Source organism: Pangasianodon hypophthalmus, chromosome 5 (assembly GCF_027358585.1).
Source record: "Pangasianodon hypophthalmus isolate fPanHyp1 chromosome 5, fPanHyp1.pri, whole genome shotgun sequence".
NCBI lineage: Eukaryota > Metazoa > Chordata > Actinopteri > Siluriformes > Pangasiidae > Pangasianodon > Pangasianodon hypophthalmus.
In genome coordinates, this window is record NC_069714.1 from 7,865,321 (window position 1) to 7,889,359 (window position 24,039).

Here is a 24,039-nt window from a genome sequence, read left to right on the forward strand (position 1 = left end):
TGTAGCATGTAAATCAAACAAAAGTTTAAAACAAAAGTGATGTGTATAAATCATATAGTGTGCTGTAGGCAATACATTTTGGCTGGACAGGGCACAGCCACAAATGACAACGGTAGCACTTGTTACATGCTCCCAAGAGAGAAGCTACAAGAAATACTTGTCACTTGTTGGTGTAAATGCAGGATTAAGGGGGAAATGTGTTCATCATGCTAACATGACACAAATCTCACAGCACAACATTAAATACTTAAACAGGGCCAATGACAAATATGCTGGTCAGAATGATTAATTTAGATAATGCTAACTGGCCTTGCCTTCGTTTTATTGGTAACACTTTACAATAACAGTACATAATAATCATGCACTAATTCCTGAATTAATACTTACTTAAATATGAATTAATAATGAGTTAAGGCATGTACTAATCAAGAACTAATGAAGAGCTAACGTGAGTCTTATGAATTCATGCGTGAATAACGACCACCTTAAGTACATGTTAGCACATGTGTGTTAGTTAATGTATTAATTAACATGTAGGAGTAAACTAAATCAAACATGCTCTATAAGAAAGACTATGAATTAAATGTGCAGAAGTTCAAATTGTAAATTTTTTTTTTAATTTTCCATATGCAGCTGCATACACAAACATCACTGTCGAACGCAAAAAGACACACTAATAATAAAGACCAATAATTTAATCTCAACCCATTTTGCGTCATTCTCCATCCATTTCTCTTCAAATCCCACTATAGTACTAGTACGTGCTCTGGGTGGCTAGGGCCCAGGGCACTGCTCTTCTGCCCACAAGGGTGAAATTAATACAGTGGCATTTATTCGTTTAGAGATGCTATTATCTATGAACAATTAAAACCAGTGTTCTGTAAGAATATTTTCCAGTGTTTAAGTCTCACAATGATGGCGAATAGCGCAAAACAGGTTGAGAAGAAATTATTGGTGTTTATTATTAGTGCGTCTTTCATGTTTGATAAGGAGGATCACTGTAAATTATGAAAGTAATCCAGAGCCATTCAATGTTTGTGTACGCAATTGCATATGAAATTATGCATTGAAATTATGTACGTTTAGTTCATATTCTTTCTTATAGAGCCTGTTTGACTTGGTTTACCACTACGTGTTAATTAATACATTAACTAACAAACATGTACTAACGTGTACTTAAGGTGGTCACCATTCACGCATGAATTCATAAGACTCACATTGTAGTTAGTGTTAGCTCTTCATTAATTCGTGATTAGTACATGCCTTAACTCATCATTAGTTCATATTTAAGTAAGTATTAATTCAGGTATTAGTGCATGATTATTCATGTACTGTTACTGTAAAGTGTTACTGATTTATTTATTACTAGCATAGTTGTATCTGCAGATGGATGAAACTGTCTTTTGCCCACGGACATAAAATAGATACATACAGAAGAAGTTATAAATGAATAGAGTGTGCCAGTTTCTTGAAAGTTGTGAACAGAAGTACACAGGCAGTTATACCACCTCTTCATAGTTATTTCTGGTTTATCATCTTTAATTGCTGTGCTGTATGGAAATTGTAGGAGAGTTCTACAGAATACTTATCTATGCAGGATATTTTAAGGGTCCAGCATGTGGAACTCTCTCTCTCTCTCTCTCTCTCTCTCTCTCTCTCTAGAGATAAAGCAGTTATTCTTCAGTTTCCCCTTAAGCCTGCCCAGAGCAGGAAGTCACAGGATCCATCAGGCAAACTTTAATTACTGTTGCCGTGCCACCCAGTTCCCATTAGAATACCGGCAAAATAATTACCACTTCCATCACAGTCACCACCAGTCCTTCCAGCCCATCACATTAAAGACATACCTGCCACTCCACTAGTCTAATAGGCCAACCAATCGCCAGCCTCCTCTCTAGCCAAGGGGTTGATGGTTAGGGGGATGGGGAGTAGTACCAGAGTTGCTCTGGTACTCCTAGGACACAAAGCTCATGTAATTCAATTTGGCACACCATCTTTTGTGATCGCAATCATGTACATGTAGCCCTGGCCTATTATTTTGAACATTCCCTTTGTTTTCTAAGTGGCTGCAATCATATTGGGGGCTCTTCTTCCAAGCAGCAATTGCTATTTAATAACCTCATGATGGATGGCAGACATTAGCATGGATTCTTGCCCTTCCTCTTAACATGGACATAAGACATGGGAATGGGAATGGGGACGCAGTCAGAGATATTCTCTTCATCAGACACTACATCGCCTCCGTCCTTACCAGCGTGTACCAGAAAGAGCTCATCTCCACTGTTCAGCAGCTCAGCTGTAGAGGCTCAGGACGAGAAGCCAGTGTCTCCAGAGAGTCCATCTTTAATGTGAGCAACAGTCGACCACTTGTTCCTGCCATAATCCAGCTTTGGCTGAGCCCATTTTACTCTTATTGTTTTTCAGCCCCCTCAGCCCAGTGCCTGTCAAGTTTATTGGGTCTCATCGATTGAATCCTGCAGATTACGGGGAGACACAATTCCACGGCGCACTTGAGAGGGATTATGGGGCGAGGAGCATGCGGTAGGGGATTCTGCCGACTACTTGGATTCAGTGGGATTTGCTAATCCCTTTAAATCAGCTCTGTTAATCCCACTCCTATTCTCTCCCAACAACTTCCAAACACCCCCCTTCATGCCCACCACTTCTGTTAGCACACACATAAACACACATACATTTGTTTTACTACCCTTGAGAGGACCTTCCATTGACATAATTATTAACGTACCTAATAAATGATATGCCTACATCTAATTCTCACCCAAACCTTAGCCTCATTAATCAAAATAAAACTTTTTGGCTTTTTTAGATTTTTTTTTTTCAAAATAAAAGCTGCAGTTGAAAAAAAAAACAAATGCCAGATGTCCCTATGTTTGGTTCCGACCAACATATAAACACAAACACACACACACACACACACACACATTTCTTCCCAGTGGTTGTCTAAGTGCAGCATTATTCGCTTCCCTAATTACCTCGTTTTGGCGCCTTCCATTAGCGATACTGTGGGGAACTGCTGTGGAACCTCACAGGCAAATGTTGACAGCAAGGAAGCATATCAGAATGCACTTGGGCCCATCAATGCATGCGCGCTGTGAAACCAGCAAAAAAAACACTACACAGAGGAAAGTACAAAGTGGAAGTGTCAGATTCATTTTGCTGTTTTATATGCAACAGCACTGTAGCAGTTCTCCCTGGCCCTCAACTGATGCATTTCTTACATCTCTATTAGATCTAAATCAGTTGTAGTGCTTTATGCCATTATATTCAATAAAATAGCATTAGATTGCGTCTCAATTTAGGACATTTGTACTCAGGCAATATAACAGAAATGCCATATTCCATAGCATGGAACTGATAGAAGGTTTTTGTTTGTTTGTTTGTTTTAAAAAAAAAAAAAAACCGAGACTGGCACAAAACCGAGATGACCAATAATTTTACAGCATTTTGCATTACATGGTGGATGTGCCACATAATCTAAGTTCAATAATAAGCGGATAAAAAATGTTATTTAAAAAAAAACCTGTAACCACTGATATGGTGAAGTTTTCTGTTAGGAGACATTTATTTAACATTTACACAGGAGTCCTCAGGATAGAGGATTATGTGCTTTGTGGTTTCTCAGGAACATGACAAGCTGTGTTTTTTTTTTTTTTTTTTTTTTTTTTTTTTTTTTGTCTTCAAGAGAGAGAGAAAAGAAAAGCTGGTGAGGTCTATTATGACGTAAGTGATAACAGGCATTCCATGACCTTAAATGTAACTGTGAATGGGTAAAAAGCACAATATGTTGTTCATTAATAAATAAACAATCGAAAATTGTTAGCAAATTGCTTTAGGGTGATTTCTTTTAATCTAACAGTACAACTCATCATGTTTTATTCCTTACTTAACATTTGCCAATGATGGTAACTGCTTTCTCTATAATCTAAGATGTATTTGTGTGCTTTTCATCTAAATGTCTGCGCTCAACATTGCCTGAGCATAATCTATTACAAAGTAAATGTGAATTGTGATGATACCCATGATGACTCTATTCATCATGTGGTGCCCATTCCCTTATTAACCATACTGCATGCGAATATCCAGCGTGTGAGTGTGGAGCCCATCACATGCCAGTATGTGAAAGAAGTGCACCAGTGGACCACCAGTGTGTGACAGCAGAGATGATGAATCCTGCTTAGCGCCCCCACCATCTTTCCTCGACCCTGTGATGGCTGTTTGAATATGCTCACAGACACCTGATGGAAAGGTTGCTGTATCCTACATGATCAATCCTTGTGTGTGCCAAAACAGATGGACACGTGTGTGTGTGTGTGTGTGTGTGGAGAGAGATGGTAATATTTACGGCCCCTGAACTGTGGAGAGGGGGGGAGGCACGTTCCTCATCAGCCGAGCTCGACGTAATGCTCCCTGAGATGGATAGCCTTATCTTCATTCTCCACCCAAAAGGAAAGGTCACCACGGAGCAGTAAGCCTCATTTATGAGCCGATATATAAAAAGACATTCACTACTGACTTTACAGGCCTACTGAAACTGGTACACAAACAAGCTTGCCATCTACATATACTGTGCTCGATGGTAAGAATTAAGTCAGAGCTCAAGACCACAAGAGCACAGACTCACATGAGTCTGAGTGTGATTCTGATCCATATACTGTACATAGGTACATCTGCACACAGCCTACAGAAAACTTCTCCCAAAATGGAGCATTGATACATTCTTAGGGAAGCAGCAGTTTGTTAAAGGTGCTGATAAAGGCTCTGATTGACAAAGAGACAAGGTGGCTTGCGCACTTTACCTGGTAATGGGAACTTTTGGCCCAGCAGGCCAGCTGAATGGAGTGACTCCTTGCTCATTATGTTACTGATAAACTGTGTACATGGCCACGGATCATTAGTCCAGCAGGGCTGCCTTGCTTGCTGTGGCAGGGGAGAGAAACTGTTAGCATCTCCACAGAGCCTCACATCAAATGCAACCATAGACAATATTAATTGTCTCAGAGCCTAGAGAAAAAAAAAAATCACTTGACTTGACACTTGACTTGAAAAGGTGCTGATCAGGGATGAGTTTTTGGTGTTGGGATCCTGAGGATCCAAATGAATAACGATAAGTAAATGTTTACCTTAAGTAAACTTGTTTGATGTTGATGAATATAGACCCATGCTGTGCTATATATCTGTGTTAAACAGTGACTCTTAATGAGAAAAATAATCTAACAGATGGCATATGTACAATCTCAGAAGTGAGATTCCTCAAGATTTGTTTGGAGGGTTAGCAGTTCCCCAGAGGCACAAACCAAAGAACTATTTAGGGTGCTGGATAGGGTGCTGTGAAGAGTTTGGTAAAATGCAGCAACCGTGTATATTTCCCATGGTTCAATAAAAAAGGTCCTGAGTTAGTCTTGAGGTGGTGGTGGTAGGCCTTGAATAGCTCTTTTTGACTTTATAGACCCTGTGGCCATGCCCATAAGCTAATACAATATCACACCAATCCCTGTCCGCTGTTCTTCTTTTTGCATTTCTCTGCTCCTTAAGGAGATTTTAGACCTCTCTTCAATGATGCAATCAATAATGTTGCTGTAGCACACACAAACATTTGGCTTTAGCTTTAAATGTCTGCTTCTGGCCTTTTGAAATATGAATACAAAGCTTTCTTCCCTGTACTGCAGGCAGTTCTACTGTTAAAAACTAATCCAATCTGTTTCAATCTTCATGCTTCTGGCAGTGATATACAAAAGTTTCACAAGACCTTGATTTCTTGGATCAGATGTGGTCAATTGGGGTAAGAATTTAACCCCTATAACACTAGAACAAAACTATTTCTAAGCATAATGCACTTCCATTATAATTAGGCTTCTACCATTGCAATTCCAAGAAACAGTTATACAATATATGCAAAATGTTGTTTCTTTAGGGCATTATAATTTGTTATGTAGAATCTAACATAGTTTTTGGTTTATCCCTTCTTTATTAATTAAATATAGCTAAATAAGAAATAAAAGATGTGCTTGTTCAGTACATCAAAATTTGTGGTTTCAACAGAGATTTATAAACAGTTACAATAGACTGTCTATGGTCTAGAATTAATTTTTCTTAGATTTTTTTTCTTCTTGACAAAGTTTGTCTTGTGTTATTTATTTATTTATTTATTTGCTCAAGGCTAATATGTCTTAAATTAATTTTATAATAAATTATCCAGTATGATATGAGCAGAGATTAGAAATGTTACAGTAACAAAAACATAAAACAAAACTAGCCAAAAAAAAAAAAAAAAACCCAGAAAAAAATCGCTCTTAATTGTTCCAGAGTGAAAACATTATTTTAGGAAAGTGCTTAACCAGATTTCAATTAAGTGTGATTTCAAGAAATTACAGCCTAAGCCTAAACATTTTCCCAATAGGCCTAAATTTCTGTCCAGAAATTTCTGCATGCCAGGCTACAGGAAGGCATGCTTTTAGATAACTACTATAGCTGGGTTTTTGAAGATGGGGCAATGGCATGAAAATCTGTGTAGAAAATATTTTTTCCAGTTCTGCAAGCAAAAAAATCACACTGCAAAGTAGAAGGATGCTCTGAAAATGTTAGAAAAGAAATACATATCATATGTAAAGAATGTTAGTTAAGCGTGGAACACTGGAACAGGAACGTAAAAAATATTGTTTCTGTAAAGAACAAACCAAAATGAAAAATAAACCATTTCTACTCCCTGGACATGAGGATTTCCTATAAGTGGTTTGTAATATCTGAAATACACTGAATGAATTATAGTTCTCATCTGTTGGGTGTGATATTGCACTTTCAGCAGCTGAAGCTGAAGTGAGAACAGCTGCCTGACAGGTCACATGTTAGCAATGACTAAGCGTTTGACAAAATAATCAGATACAAATGACTCTGTTTGGCTTCACTACCTAGGCTGTAGATGTTTTTCTTTCCTTCTCACTGAAGTGCATTTCTAGGGGAAGTAGGGAGGCATCTGTGATCAGACCAAACAAACAAAGAAAAACTGAGGTGTAACATCATGTTTAAGGAGTACGTTGAAGAAAATGTTTAAGAACATTTAAGTCAGATTACTAAACTGAAGTACTCGCTGATACTAAATACTACCAATTGTAAAGATGTCTCGTGTCTCATTTCTGAGCATCATAAAATAAAGAAGATGCAAAAATGGTCATTAATCACATTAAAGTTTATTGCAGCAAGGTGTTCCTGCTATAATTAAAAGTTTGACCAAAGAAGAAGAAGAAGAAGAAAGCCTTTACTTTCCGTATAGACTTTACAGTTCAGTGAAGGTTTTTTCTTTGCATATCACAAAGCTTTTTTGGAAGCTGGGGTCAGGGCACAGGGTTAGCCATTATACGGAGCCAGCCCGGGTTAAGGGACTTGCTCAAGGGCCCAACAGTGGCACTTGGTGGTACTGGGACTTCAACCTCTGACCATGTGAACCTTGTGACAGATCGTCAAGGTGGGCGCTCAGATGTGAGCACAGATATGACATTATACAGCTCTGTGACATAAAACACAGCTCTTTGACCTAAAAAAAAAAACAAAGTGACATGTATGACAGGTACGTCCTCCTGCAAGTCTGAAGCACTGAGCCCAGGTTTCCCCTACTGCTGTAGAGTTGAACCTAAACACCCTCCCAACACACAAACACACACACTTCTCAACAGCAGTACTGCTGCTTTTCAGCCTGTCTTTTCATTTGCCCATGCCAGCCCTGATGAAACACTCCTAAAAAGGTCTAATTGCTGCAAATTACCAATGCCACAAAGTGCTCTTCATTTAAACTTGGAGCAGAGAGGGGGAAGGCCAGAGTAACTACATCAGACACACAGACTCCAGAACCAGATGTAAAGCGCTACATCACTGCTAGCCCAAGCAGACAAGGGGATTAGGGCTGAACATTGTTATTAGTCAGCTATGTGCATAATTTCTTTATATCTTTCCCTTTCACGCCTGTTCTTTCTTGCGTTTCTTCTCCGAAGAGTGCGGGTGTTCTTGAACAACGATGTCTTTGTCTTTAGAAGCAAGAGGTGAAATGGCATTAGGAAGGAGGCTAAATGCAGCGATTACCCCCATAAATAATTCACACTGGATTATCAAAATGCATTTCAGTTCACTGCCGACTTGGAGAATAAATAAAGGTCAGGTAATCACATATTAGAGTGCAATCGCACAGATCCAGTGTGGTGTCTGGAGAGCGGCGGAGAGCAGCTGCAGGAACCCCCCCAATCACACACGCACACACCCCCCTTCCTCACGCTCCCAGTCACTCATTATAATCCTGTCACCTCATCATCTCTCATCAGGTGCCGAACCACTGCAAACACTGTGTGTGGAAATCAGGCAGGCCGCTTTATTATCTGTGCAATATTAGTGCTACAGCTCATGCGAGCATGCAGACACACAGGCGTACACACACACATACACAAACACAGAGCGTCTATTACACACGTGAGCATGCACACATAAATTTCATCACTCATCTCTCTGTCACACGCCAATCATGTGAGATATTCCCTGATGTTCATTTGAATGGATTTTGAACAAATTAAGTAACATGGAAGCAGATCAGGAATCTTAATGGTATCTTAGGTGCCAAGCTTCCAAAAACAGACATGCTGGGGGGGAGCAAACGCTATGCTAAGGAGAAGCTGACTGCTGATCGACAAGACATGTACTGAGTGATCAGGGCTCATGGCAACCCTTCCCAGAGAGACTGCGGTGATTTTTTTTTTCTGGTTTTCTCCTCCTTATCTTCTTCTCTCTCCTTCTCACTCGTTCTTCTTCCTGGGAATCTGTTTATCCAAGCAGGGCGGCTTTGAACCCTGGAGTCTTTGTAGTTCTGAGGCTTGTGGTGCACCATGGCACCTGCTAATGTCAATGCTAATGACACAAGCCCTGTTCCCCTCCCTGTTGACATACTTAAAAAGAAAAGCACAAAAAGCACAAGATTTTTATTTTGAGTAAGATCCCAGAATTTATTTATGAATGCATTCAGAACACCGAGAGGGAAAACAAAGTGGAAAAGGGGGAGGAAAGTTCCAGAAGAGCTGCAAAAGTCTATGGCTGGTAGAAAAATTAGCATAGGTGCAGGGACATGCTAGCACCTCAGGAGACAAATGGAAAGCCCCCTGCTCCTGAAGAAGGCTACATGGAGTGACACAGTGAAATGAAGAAATAAGCCTGGATTTCGCTTCTTTTCTGGCTGCGGCTCAGGCGGCCCGGTGCAATGCAGCCCTGCTGGGCCTGTGGCTCAGTGGCCCACGGCGATGCTAAGCACTTTTGTAGCACAGTAAGAAATGGAGGCATATCAGTGTCAAACGAAAAAGGCAAAGCAGCTCAGGCAATATCCTGATGCATGAAAAAGAAAGGCTCCACCCCCTCAAATATTCCATTTGAAGTTCTCCAGTTTCATTTTTACATAAGGAGAAAGTGTGACTGAGTGTCAGGTCCACACAGATCTTCCTGCCTCTCAGTCACACCTCAGCTTTTTCACTCAAAAACACAATCCCTGATGCATGTTCCGCTCTCCTGTTTGCTTTCTGCTGCTCCGATTTAGCAGCTGACGCTAACTGGCTCTTATTTAGCAATTAGTGCCGGCTTCCACAATGAGACTAACCGCAGGTCTCTCGCCCTAAAAATATAAACACATCAAAAGCGATTCAATTAACTTGCCCACAAAACACAAATGGGAGATCATCACATTACGCAAATTAGAACGCTATGAAGGAGCATAACAACATGCTGGAACATGTTAATTAGAAACTTTCAGGCATTACAGATCTGCAGGGAGATGGGATTGACCCGAAATAAACAGTCAGCAGAGCATTACACACTGTGATTAGATAGCAGCTCTTACGTGAACAGCAATAACTCCACTCTGAGATTACAACACATTTTCCCATTTATGAGTGAGAGCCAGATTATTAATGGCAGTTAGCGACGTGTAATGGCTTTTGGCTGAGATAGCTTGATTTCAGACAGGTTTGCCCAATAAAAATGAATACTCTGTAAGCATGTCAAGCACTTCTGAAAAAGTTCCATGCTAATAATATAACAAAAAAAGGTAGAACCTCTTACACTTGTTCATTTTTTCACCTTTGACATGTCTAGTGGTAATAAAATTAAATGAGCTGCTCTGAAAAAAAATTGTTCCTATCAAGCAAGTAAATGAGTGTATAGAAATATTCATTTTACATCCTTATGAATAATGCAGCAGCAATGTTCCTGAAAAATGGCACAAATGTGTAAGTGTCAACGCAGATGAAATGAAAAGGAACTCTGATGAGCAAAGCCAGTGCTTTGTCTGCTTCATTTGTGCCGGTACGGATGAGTTGAACCGTGCCGAAGGGTCTTGGCTGGACGGAGCTGTTTATCGATGGGAACAGCGTGTGGTCGATGCTGGGAGCAGTGATCCAACTGCGTTCGAAGTGCATCTCCACCGACTCGTATAACATGCAGATAGTAGGTGGCAGGTGGGTCAAGGAGGTGATTAAACTGTGTAACACAGCATCTCAGACGTACTGGTCATTTTTATGAACTGACTTTTCTTTTTCTTTACAGTGAATTAGACCAGGAGCTAGTGCTGCTATTACAGATAAAGATTAGTACCAGGTGGGAAGCCAAGCAACTGACTAACAGATGGATAGATAGATAGATAGATAGATAGATAGATAGATACAGTAGATAGATAGATGGGTGGTTGGACAGACAGACAAATAGATACACAGAGTGACAGGCAGATAGACAGAATGATAGTTAGACAGACAGATGGACAGACAGACAGACAGACAGACAGATAGATAGATAGATAGATAGATAGATAGGTGAAGCGTCCCTTTAAAACTCACCTATAGACATACTTAACTGTAATCTGTTCTTAACGTAGGGATGAAAATAGCTCCTTTTAGTAAGATCAAAATAATAACTGACATAGCACCTCTTATGAGGTTTTCCTTTACAGTTTCACTTGAAGCTTCAAAATATCTCCCAGCCCCACAGTGTGTTTGTGCGTAGTGTATACATATAGACGGGAACAGGATGCCCAAATTAGACTTGACTCGACCGTGAGCTGACAGCGGTTTTGTCTGTGATCAGTGAGTGAGTTCAGATGCACTAGAGGGAACTTACCTATGGGCTGACAGGGGGATGTTATTGAGGGACTGCTCCTTTGATCTGAGCTGCTATCAAAAGCCTCTCCACCATTTCCTGGGGTCGATACCTGACAGCTCACAACACTACGTGCAGTTGCCATGGCTTCCCTGCTGACAGTCCAATGCCTGAGCTCCTGACCCCTGGTCCCTTCAGAGCAGGTCCCAAAGGTGGACGCTGGAGTAAAGCTGCCTGTCAAACAAAGCCAAGTGCTTGCATACCCACCACTACAGAACAAAAAAAGGAACTCCATCACATATTCTGTAGAGGCTTTTTGCAGTACTGGTTAGGAAGTTGGTTAGGAAAGCGTGTTCTACAGGCATCAATTCTTTGATGAACAGAACCTTTGATGTACTTCTGATGTGCTTTTAATGGTTAATGGGTCTTTGAATGGCTTGCAAGGGGGGTTCAGAGCAAGTACTAAAAATGATCATCACCTCCACAATATAGGCCACATTAACATTTTAACCCTTACATGAAAGGCTCAGGAGAAACCATCAAATTCTCAACCTTACAGTCTTGCTTTCTCTTCTTTGCCATCTGTTTTTATTATCCCTTCTTCCCCATTCTTACTTAATTCGATTTAAATGGATACCTTCCTTGCCCCATGTGTGTACTTCCCTTTTTCCTTTGTTGTTTATTCTTTCACTTGGCACAGAAAGCACGAGCACAGCACTAACGCTGACCCCGCTGAGAATGCACTTTCAGGCCATCTCTCTCTCTCTCTCTCGCTTTCTCTCTCCAGCACTTTCCGTCTATCCTAAATCCACACTGCCTTTTGCTATCTGGGCTGAGGGCTGCAGGCTGTGACCTCTCTGATCAGCCCTGGGGAAAAAAAAAAAAAAGACTGGACCCCCAAATCCCTCTGGCTGAGAATCAGTCAGTGTATCTGTAATGCTCAGATGAACTCCTTCTATGTATGATTTGTGGCCCTGTTTCCATCAGTAAATATAGGCCTTATCGACCCGAGCACAAACCAAGTGCCGGGCTATTTGCTCAAAGGCCAATCCTGCCCCCTGCCACCCACCCATGAACAGGTTTGTGTTTTCTGATAAAGGACAAGGGAGAGTTGAGCATATGGCATTATGTGGCCAATCCCCCATCCCTCCAACCCACCTTTGTTCCACTGCTGTTGGACTCTGTGAACAAAAATGAGCCAAAACATAGCTCCTAAAGGGAGAGCAGGAATTAAGGAGCAGGCTGATTAGACATGGGGCTCTTGGGTTTGGGAGCTGAAGTAACAGGAATGATAAATAGTGTTGAAGAAGAAGCTTAGCCTAGCACTGTGCCCTGTCTCCTGCAGCGAGGCTTAAAATGAACCCATGATCATTCCTAAAACCTCTTGGAGGAAGCCCTACAGCAGCCCAAGACACACCAGATATGTTCCCGCTGCTGCATACATACATCAGTGCCAAGCAAACACTCCAGCTGCTGAATCAAATCACATGGCCCTTTCTAATGAAAGATAAGCCTTTTGGAGAAACATGCCATGCTTTTCCTGGGCACTGGGTACTTCCCAATATAAGATAAATCTTTACCAACCACACACACACACACACACACACACACACACTTTTTTTGTTTTACTATCTTTAGATAGTATTTTCACTGACCAATTATTAATTGTCACTTCAAATATATCATATATATCATTTAAATATATCTGTAATATTTCTTCATTAACTTAAGGTGAAGTTATTATTATTATTATTATTATTATTAAGGTGAAGACATCTTTTAGTTTTTTTTTTTTTTTCAAGTGAAACCTGGTCTTTTACAAAATGTCCCCACAGCATCATACTTTTTACAATTTCCTGTCACTGAAGGAATATTTAACAGGGAAATACACACACACACAAGCAGCAGCGGCAAACAACTCCTCACAAAACTAATTTAATCACTGACGCAAAGCTCCTTTCCCAGCGTGGGATCTGCGTCCAATTATGAATTCATTTATTTCCGATTTATTTTATGTCAAACATGCACCGCACCTCAGAATCTAATGGCATACATTTGTGTCATGTGGTAAGGCTCGTGCTGGGTGATTGAGCGGAAGCAAGGTGTGTTGGGATAGTGCTAGTCTCTTATGGGAGTTTTGAGTAGCAGGGTGAACTATCACTGCAAGCTAATCCTGGACAAATTGCTAGGAAAAAGGCCTAAAACTGAGAGAGAAAGAGAGAAAGAGAGAGAGAGAGAGAGAGAGAGAGAAAGAGAGAGAGTCAGGGAAAAATGGCTTTGCTGCAATGTGATTTCAAGGCTGAAAATGGGGCGTATAACCAAGTCTAATAAGCGCTTGGTTAATGTTTTGTATAATCTTCCCAAATTAATATGTTAGACACAATTGCCTCGTAATTAATTCCTGTGAGTATACCCAATGAGGAGATTTATTCGGAACTGTCAATCACACCATAAAATCCATCCCACCAAAGGGATTACACACCAGACCGGCATAATTCCAATTATATGGTAATGTGGAATTACACGGTTCTATTGACCATATATACTATGTATGTATAAACAGCCATTACCTGGGCAGTAAAAAGCCCTGCTGACAAGAACTGATCATCAAAAAGGAAGGTCATTCTAATGGATGAACAGTCTGGCCATAGCCTTTTCTTTTTATGGCTTCATAAAGAATGTGTCTCAGTGGGGCTATCAGAGCTGGGTCTGTCCCTCTCTATTGCATCCTACTATCTCTTAGCCACCCTGCTCTTCTTCTTCAGCTGCATGTCTGGTGTGTGGGAATATATGCATTTATGTCCAAAAAGGCACAATGGAGTTGCAGTCTTGTGTCCTGGGAGTCAGGAGTCAAGGTTAGCAAAGGAGAGAGGCAGCCGGCTCAGAGGGAGTCAGCCTTTGATCACAGGGGAGATTTAAGCTGAAGTGACAGTTCAGCTTTGCTCTGGACCCGATTCAAACCAGCACGCCACCTCCAGTATCCAACATTGGTCGTGTGTGTGTGTGTGTGCACATGAGTGTGCAAGAGGAAGCAGCTTACATACAATATGTAATTGTAATTGTGATAACTGTAATGGGTCAAAGAAAAAAAGCAGGGGGAAAGCGATGTGGTCTTCCTCTGTTGTAGCCCATTCACCTAAATGTTGTGCATTCTAAGATGTTTCTGCTTACTATGATTGTAAAGAGTGGCTATTTGACTTACCATACCATCGAACTAGTCGTACCATTTTTCCCAATTCTGATGTTTAATGTGAACTGTATCATTTGACCTGTATCTGCATAATTTTATGCATTGTGATGCTGCCACATGATTGGCTGATTGGATAATTGCATGAATGAGCATTGGTACAGGTGTTCCTATTATAGTGGCATATACACTGTGAATATACATTTTTATATACACATAAAAACATACAGCATACTGTGTATATGTATATATGTATGAAGCTCATCCCACTATAACACAAGCACACAAAAAGACAAGCATGTGAGTCATCTAATGAACATCCAAGTGTTTTCACAAGCCTACTGCTGAGGTTTAAGATTCACACCAGGACTGAAGGAGAAACAATGCAGGATTAATTAATGACAAATTAATGCTCAGTGCTTCCTGGGCCACTAGCCATCCATTTTAATTCTATGTAAATATCAGCATTAACTGCTGTTATTATTACTCTACAGCCAAAGGGGATGTGCTTCTCGCTGTTTATATGATAGTGTTACTTCAGGCTTGTGTGCTTACCTTATATTAAAATCTGTACGCACAATTAGTGGGAGAATATCCTTAACCTCATATACCTCCCATAGCAGGAGGATATATTGCTTTGCCTCCATTATTAATAATATCTGTGGTGGAAGGGGGCTGGGGTGTAATATCAGTGTTATGTGAGAAAGGCTGTAGGCTTTGGGGGATGTGCATTATGTTGCTCTGAAGCGTGTGTATATAGAAAGCGGGTATCAAGCCTCATATCTGGAAGCGCAGTGCTAACCGCATTGGTAATGCCAGCCCCCCCATGAAGAGGTAGTAGAAAGGGTGTTTTGAAATCCAATGCTGTTACAACCACTTTGAAGTACCAAAGAACCCCTACACACAAATACATACACACACACTTTTGTGCCAAAATAGGGACTTTCCCCCACATCATCCTAGGATGGCAGGGACACTAGTGAGACCTGGGTGGATTTGGGGGTCTTATGAGATGCCATCAGCACTGCCCTCAGTCCTCTTTTTAAATATTTACTCTCCGCTCAGTCGTGAGGCAATAAAATGAGGAGAGTACTGCTGAGGCAATTTCTATCATCTACCCTGGGGTAGAAGACCACATATGTAGTATTCATTTCAGTCTGAGTGGACACATTTTTAAGTCTTGGATAGGAATAAGATAGGAATATCTGACAGTATTGACCTTGTGCGGACATTTGGCTGGTCCCTACGAAGAAAACTGCTTACAAAAAAAATTTCAGCTTTTATTTTAAAAACTAAATGAGCCAAAAGCTTTCCTTTTAGTTACTGATGTCAAGGCTAGAGTTAGATTAGGAAAGACAACAGCGAAAGAGAGAAACATGGAAACACTTCCAACTGCATAACTAGACAGTCCACTACAATGCAAATTCATTCAGAGGGACATACAGAGTGTAGCAGAGTGGAAAATGGCAATAATAATAATGAAAGCAATACACTGGCATGATCCCAGATCTACGAAGGAACAGGAACAGAGAAAGGCAACAATAAGGAAGAAGAAGAGAATAAGAAGCAAACATATGAGTGCGGGACAGATTAAAGAGAAAACAGAGGAGTGCAATAACCAACACTGTGAGACAGAAGCGATAAAGAGTACATTTTGCTACGAGTTCTAGATGTGTCAAATGGATGGATGTGATGCTCCGGCTATGCGGCCCACTCACCTCTCCCCCATAATGCCTTGAGCACAGAGTGAACCGACACAGAGTTAGTGCCTAGTCTGTAGACCAGCCTCTCTGAGAATACTAATAAGATTACAGCCTTGCTGAAAAACCTGTTTCCCACTCTAAACAGGCTTACACCACTTTCCTTGCCTGCTCCCAACATGGTCACATGACTCCTAGCATGTACTGTTTGAATGGGAAATGTCTGGACAACCTGGGAACAGCAGTGTCATCCTGTTCACTTGTTCGCAAGACATGGGGGGAAAAAAAGCAATAGTTCTTGAATTACTCAGAAGAAACACTCAGCTCACAAACTCCCCGACCCCATAGACAAGATAGCGAGTGTGATAAAGAATGAGGACTGGCCGCAATAAGTCTGTAACACGCCCCGAGCAGTTCGCCATCAAGCTACGGTGTGGCCTTGGCATGCCACATTTAATTGCCATCAAATTTTGTGCCATCCCACACTATCTCTGACTTCGTGGCTGCTCTATCTCACAGAGAGAGGCATAGATGAAAGAGTGCAGAGAAATGTATTCTCTTTATCATACAGTGTATCAATCCTTGTGCTAAATTAATCATTCAGTTCTTTTATGAGCTCCAGATCCAAAAAAACTCTTCACACAGGAGCCTTTTCATGCTTCAGTGGTGGCCAAAGGAAAGGGATGGTGATGATAAAGCTTTAAGATGCGACTGCAGGGCTTTTCTGTTTCTACTTCTCTCTGTCCCCCTATTCTCCCCCACCTACAGAGTCATGGAGGAATAGAAAGAGGAGAAAGTTGCTCTGTGAGTCTGTGGGAGAGGCGCTCTAATTCAAGTGGACGTTTTCATCTCCATAGTGGCACCGCAGTCCAACCTAATTGGGACAATTCCCACTTGTGATATAATTTCATTCCTACCTCAGTGTGACTCCTATGATCTCATGCTCCGATCCCCCTCTCCACTCTTCCTCTGTGTCTTTCCCCCACCCCCTCACTCTGCCACATAGCTCAATCCAGTGCCAATGATCTCTGGACCAAAATAAAAGTCCTAGTCCTGACACTTTTACTTAAAACATTTACAACAATTGTGACTGGATGCTTTACGTTTTATAGATCATGTTAACTGTAAACATATAGGACTGAAAGAGCTGTATTCGTAAATCAGGGGGAACAGAACCGTTCTTCATCACCTCTAAAAATAATTTCCTTTCTATCACCCTTTTTGCACTCTCTCTCAACACTCAACATATGTGTGATAGATTTGCCATGTGCGACTTCGCGCTCTTCCCTGAATGCTGTTTGAGAGCTCTTAAAATCGCATTGGATGTGCTGAGTGTGAGCTAATGCCATGGAAAGGAGTGCGGTAGCAGGTCATGAGGCAAACCTTTGAGAAGGATGTTGAATGGATGGTCGGGAAATGGGTCCTTTGAGTGATCGGGGAATACAACACGGAGGCAGGTGATTGGAAGAAGTGGCTTTCCCCCCGTGTGTGGCAGTGGGATACAGAAGCTGCACAAACCGGGCACTGCCAGGGTCTGTGTTCAGTTCCCCCCTACACCATGTCCCACCAGAGATGGGGGGAGGAGAGAGAGAGCTGTGTGTTTACACAAACAGATCAGTTACCATGGCTAACCATGCGAAGCCAGATTCACATGATGTCACCTGGGCCACATGAGGGGGAATAAACAATAAGAGCTCACGCAGCTAATTAAACAGCACAATGCAGGCTTATCTGCCACACACCCACTGAGCTGATACTTCACTGATGCTTCACTTCTACCCTTTGTGTGATTTCTGTAATTCACGTTTGAGCTAATCTTATTGACTCATTAGGACAAGATAAGGTAACTTTTTTTATTCCCCATAGGTAAATTCAGAGTAACCATGTGTATAGTTATAGTATAGGTGTATACACACAAATAAAAAGATATAAAAAGCATATTATTGCACTTGTCGTTAAGATGAAATGAATTATATTCTTCTAAGTTTGGAATGATCTTAAGTACTGACAGAATGCACAGATTTAAATAATTGCATTTTAAGCACTGTGTCAAAGAAATGTGCATGCACTTAAAGAAAGAATCTACCATCCCAAGGCATGCTATCAACAGCAAGGTTTCTCTCTCTCTCTCTCTCTCTCTCTCTTTCTGTGTGTGTGTTTGTGTACTATAACCATGGCCCAGTATGTGAGGTGTAGGGTCCTGCCAGGTCAGAGAGGGTACAGTGGGCACCAGCTGTTTCATACACAGGGAGACAGAGGGTTAGCAGTAGGAGAGCAACTCAAAGTAAGGCATGAGGGCTTCTAGAGTCCAGCTGTGACACAATTGCACCTGCCCTGCTCACACTTACACACCTGCCCTCTTTTTTTTGGACCGCTCACTCACTTCCACCACTCCTCTCACACCTGACCTCCCTCTGAGTGCATAAATCTGCCGTGCTGGAAATCGCCTGCCCATCGGCTAGAGGCGTCCATCTGCAAATAGCTCATATCTTCTAACAGAGAGAGAGGCTAATGCATGCTATAGGAACAATACACCCCCCACCTTTCTTCCCATTCCATCCACTTCCAACCCCCTCTCCAGCTAATTCGCACTGGCAGGAAGACCTGTAAAAATCAATAGGGAAAATGTCCTGAAACAGCCAATCTAGCAACCATCTGCCCCCGGACTCAACTGAGACAAAGACCCATGTCCCCTGGGAAAATGCACGGAGAGAGAGGAAGCACAACACACGTACAAACTCAATTACTCTCCACTGCTAAAACACTCTATCCTGCTGCAAAGGCAGGCTGAACGTTTTCACCAGAAACCACTTTGTCATAATGAGAACCTTATTAAAAGACAGTTAAGTTCACATATTGTCAAGTCTCTTTTCGTGAACTCTGATTAATATATATTGCAGCCTAAACAAAAAGGTAAATGCAAATGTGAGTGGTAATTTATCATTCTAAGAACAGTGAACAGCTATGTTTAATACAGTCAAAGCAAGAACTGGGCCTAAACGAAAGCTAAAATAGTATTGCATATGAATCCCCGCGGTATGCTTTTGCTATATGTTATTATGGTGGAGCAATTAGAAACTGCAATTACAGTTATTGAACATAACATTCCCTTTGCTGATTAAAGCTGTAGGCTAATTAAAATGACTATGTTTTATTTCTTCTGTCACTCACAGACAGTATTAATAGCTTTGCTCTATAGCATTAATTGATATTAAGCAGAAGTGTTTTGGGTACCAAAGTACTGATCAGAGACATCAAACACAAACTGCAGCCATGAGTCAAGACAACAGCTTCACTCTTTACAAAAAGTATTAAACTGTACCTTTCCTTGTCCATGGGGTAGTACCATCTACTCCCATACCTGTAGTATGTCTTTTACATGGTGAGAATACATTGTACCTTTTAATTGATTTCAGGCATACAATTGGACCTTAAGGACCACTACTGTATTTTACCTTTACATTACTGTACCTATAATTAGCTTTACTAATTAATATGTCAATTAGTGACATATTAGTCTTAGCCTTTTAGAGTAATATGTGAATGGTACACTTTATGCCCCGTTCCAGTTTAGGTAAAAGATACACACTAAAGGTGTGAAAGATGAAGGTACCACTCCAGTGGCAAGAAATGGTACAGAGTGTGTTCTTTGTATTAGTCTGATACATCAGCTTCCCCTAAGAACATACACTGCAGGATATAGCTACCTGGATTCTTAGACTTCAAAGTGGTCAGGTGAAAAAGAGTGTGCTTGGCCTAGTTTTTCTCTGTTCATTGGAAGTGAGAAATGTTACAAACCTAACAACACGTGACTGGCCTGTACAGTTATGCAGCCACATGCAAACCAGAATCAGAATCAGAAACAATTTATTGCCAGGTACAGTAAAGGACACTGTCAGGTGCAAACACAGAATCAAAGATATAAAGTCAAGGGGGAGATGAAATGAAGAATACAAAAATACAAAAATGCAACACAATAACAAGGGTAAAGCAATACTAAAGTGCAGAGACCATGGTGCAAGATGAACATGCTATATATAAATATGAAATATGTAAACAGCAGAAGATAGAATATATTAAATCAAAAATATAAATAGTTATGTACAGAAAAAGTGAGTGTACATGGTAGATAGAAAAGTTGCAGCTTCAGAGGGGAGAGTGACTGTCAGTTGAGGGGGGAATTGGGGCACTGTTCAGCAGGCTGACTGCAGCGGGGAAGAAGCTGTTCTTGTGGCGTGAGGTCCTGGTCCTGATGGACCAAGGGGAGAGGCTGGAAGAGTGCATGTCCGGGGTGAGTGGGGTCGGCTGCAATCCTGGCTGCACGTCTCCAGGTCCTGGAGACGTACAAGTCCTGGAGTGATTGGAGGCTGCAGCCGATCACCTTCTCAGCGGAATGAATGACGCGCTGCAGCTTGGCCTTGTCCCTGGCCGTGGCAGCAGCAAACCAGACTGTGATGGAGGAAGTGAGAATAGATTCGATGATGGCAGTGTAGAAGTTGACCATCATCTTCACGGGGAGGTGGAACTTCTTCAGCTGCCGCAAGAAGTACAGCCTCGGCTGAGCCTTCTTGATGAGGGAGCTGATGTTCTGCTCCCACTTAAGCTCCTGGGTGATGGTGGTACCCAGGAAGCGGAAGGACTCAACAGAGGTCACCGGAGTGTCACGGAGGATGACGGGTGGGTGGGGGTCTGGGTCCTTCCTGAAATCCACTATCATCTCCGCTGTCTTGAGAGCGTTGAGCTCCAGGTTGTTCATGCTGCACCATGACACCAGACGGTCCATCTCCCTTCTGTAGGCCGACTCATCTCCATGAGGGTGGTGTCATCTGCGAACTTCAGAAGTTTGACAGACTGGTGACTAGAAGTGCAGCTGTTAGTATACAGGGAGAATAACAGAGGATAGAGGACACAGCCTTGGGGGGATCCAGTGCTGATGATCCGGGAGTCCGAGACATACTTCACCAGCCCAACCAGATAACGGCCTTTAAAACCAACTTTCTGCAACAAGTGCTATGTTTAAGCAAGATGGCCAACACAAAGCTCCTTACACATTTTATTTTTTATAAGCCTTAAACCTTGCCTATTTCAATTTTCAAAAAGATGTGACAGTTGCTGTCTAACATAGCCATCTGCAGGGTTTTAGTTTAGAAGGTCACTTAGCTTATATGTGCTCTATGTGTTATGCGAATAAACATAATACAAAAGTCTAAATTCTTGAATGTGTTTTTTTAAGGTTTATACAAAATCAATAAACTTCAGTATTGATTGTCAGCTTTGCTGTGGCCTACGGGTGTCGTCAGTTTGGAATTGTCCATTACAAACCAACAACCAGATCAATGTTATAAATCAATATGACCAATGACGTAACATGAGCTAATGACGCTGTAGACGAATGAGACTATTAGATAAAGAGTTGAAATAAAGTAGCCTTTATGTCTCTTTCTTTATGCCCTTTTACAACCTGTAGCATATTTCTGTAGTATATGAAAGACAGTGTTACATTACACTCTCAGAAAAAAAGGGTACGAAACTATACCCTTCCTTTTATCTGAGGTGGTACACTTAAGTACTTAAGGGTATATGTTTTACCTGGAATAGTGAAATTTGGTGTATTTTTAAAGTGTTATCCAAAAAGCTAACTAAGTAAGGTTCAATTGTATACCTTAAATATTTTAAAGGTACACTTCCTTCACATTACCATGTAAAATAAACAGACTAAAGGTACAAAAGATGTACCCTAATTACTGTACTAAAAAAGTCCAAATAGTATGCACCATATGATTAAAAAAGTATGTGTAGTATGGCACCATATGATAGAAAAATATGTGTACTGGGCACCATATGATTAAAAAAAAAGTATGTGTAGTATGCACCATATGATAAAAAGTATGTGTAGTATGCACCATATGATTTAAAAAAAAAAAAAAAGCGTGGTATGCACCATATGATAAATATAGTAGCTCATGTAGTAGGGTAGTGTGTGGTTTGGGATACAACTTTTTAATTATTTCCGGCTAGGAAGTCGTCCTAAGCTTCCCTGTAAGCTAGCTCTGCAATGTTCAAAATACTACTGGTTTTTTTTTTTTTTTTTTTGCCAACTCTGTTGTCAAATTCGGGGCTGTACAACAAAAACGAAACGGGATATATTAAGAAGAAATGTAACATTATCCACAGTTATCAGATGTTTTCAATTACCATATCGGAGGGAAGTAACTCTCCTGCCTCGCTCTCAGCTCAGTGGCCGTTGTGTCCGAGGCGAGTGCGCCGAGGCCGTTATATACCCCTCTAAAAATAGCTCACCTTTCACTACCATGTACGGCCTGATTGACAGCCGCATCCAGCCAATCGCGCTCTGCTATTCAAATCAAGTCCCGCCTCTTTGCCCGTTTTAGCGCCGCCTCCATTGGGTGCCGGAGAGATCGTCAGCCCCATTTACTTTATATGGTCACGCACGGAATTGATTGACAGCAGAGGCCACGCCCCTCTCGCGAGTTGCTCAGCTTCCTCTTACTCGCCAGAGACGGCTAAAGCCCGAGCAACTTGGCTGCTGCTGAAGCACGGGCTAGTCAGCGGAAAGGCTACCTGGATTTACAGCGCGCAGGCGGCAGTGTGGCGATGCGGAATTAGGTGGCCGTTTCTTTTCCCGGGCAAGCAGCGGAGAACGGGGATTGCAATTTAAGTGACACGACATTTTGTTTAAAAAAAAAACAAAAAAAAAAAACAATCTTTTCATAATTTCTTCTACATATTGCTCCGCTTTGCATTATTTATTATCATCAGATCTGTACAAACTACACGTTTTCCCCGGAGCGCGCGCCGGTCACGGATCTGAAGAGTTGTTGACGTTGTTGTTGTTGTTTTTGTTGTTGTTGTTTCCACTGATTTTTTAATTTTTTTTTTTTTGAAAAGTGGGTGCTATTTCGGTTATCACGGGATCAAATTGTGTTTCCTGAGAGAATCAAAAATGGACGTGTTGGCGAATTACAGTATCTTTCAGGAACTTCAGCTTGTCCACGACACAGGCTACTTCTCGGCGATGCCGTCGCTGGAGGAGAACTGGCAGCAGGTGAGCGCGCGCGCGTTACTATGGCGCCGTAGTTACGGGTTTACGTCTCGAATCTGCGACGCTACCACCAAACTAGTAAATATGCTAAGCTGTGATGGCGTACTTTCATGGCACGTTACTGTAACACAATCGTGATAGATGAACTGTAAACAGAGTTAACGTAGAGGTTCTGTTTTTTTTTATATAAATGAGTAACGTGAGCTGAACTCAACTCAGTTAATCAGGTGGAGCGCGAGCACCACGCGGGTTTCGGTGTTTCCAAAACACAGCGCGCGCCTCTCCATCTCGTGCCACGCTGCTGGTGCACCTCTTTGGACATTTATTTGTTTATGTTTGTGGTCATCACCAAATCGCTGTTATTTGTTTGTTGTTGTTGTTTTTTTTTTTTAATAGAAAACCGGTGGTGTGTGATGTGAGTTAGTATTTTTGGTCAATGGCGACCCTCTAAGGCGCGCGGCGAAGATGAACATTTGACTGCATAACAAGAGGCTTGTGCATCTTGAGTGTCAGAAATGCATAATCAAATGGCCGCCAATTAGGATGCAAAAACATCACAAAATGAATAATGCGTGATGACGAAAAGTATGCAAAGTAGTTGATTACGGTTCATTGGTGTATTGCGTTTTTACCGGCGAGTCACCTCATGATGCACTGACTCTCAGTCACACACTCGAGTGTATGAGCTGGTTCAGCTGTACAAACACCGAGCAGCGCACATGGTGAACTGCATGTCTTAGATGAGGCCGTTCAGCCCTTTTTGTTAGCGTGTTATAAACACTGAGAGTGATGTTTCATTCATTTCTGCTTGACTGTATACTCTATATGTGCAGTGTGTTTCAAATGGTAAGTGCAGTGCATGTTCCCCCTGCATGTTCCTCCTCGTTTTAAATAGAAGGCTGTGATTTGAATTCAGGATTTGCCCCTAGTTTATGAATAACCCAAAATTCATGATTTGG

At 41.5% G+C, this 24,039-nt stretch overlaps 1 protein-coding gene across 1 annotated transcript in view; it reads left to right on the forward strand.

Moving 5' to 3' along the window:
- The first annotated feature begins 22,537 nt into the window (after positions 1-22,537).
- The window catches only part of klf7b (Kruppel-like factor 7b), a 38,332-nt gene continuing 36,830 nt past the window's right edge, over positions 22,538-24,039 (forward strand). The window contains exon 1 of the mRNA XM_034304507.2: positions 22,538-23,083. Within this exon, the coding sequence (XP_034160398.1) occupies positions 22,982-23,083 (102 nt within the window). The 5' untranslated portion in view covers positions 22,538-22,981. The remainder of the gene's footprint in view (positions 23,084-24,039) is intronic.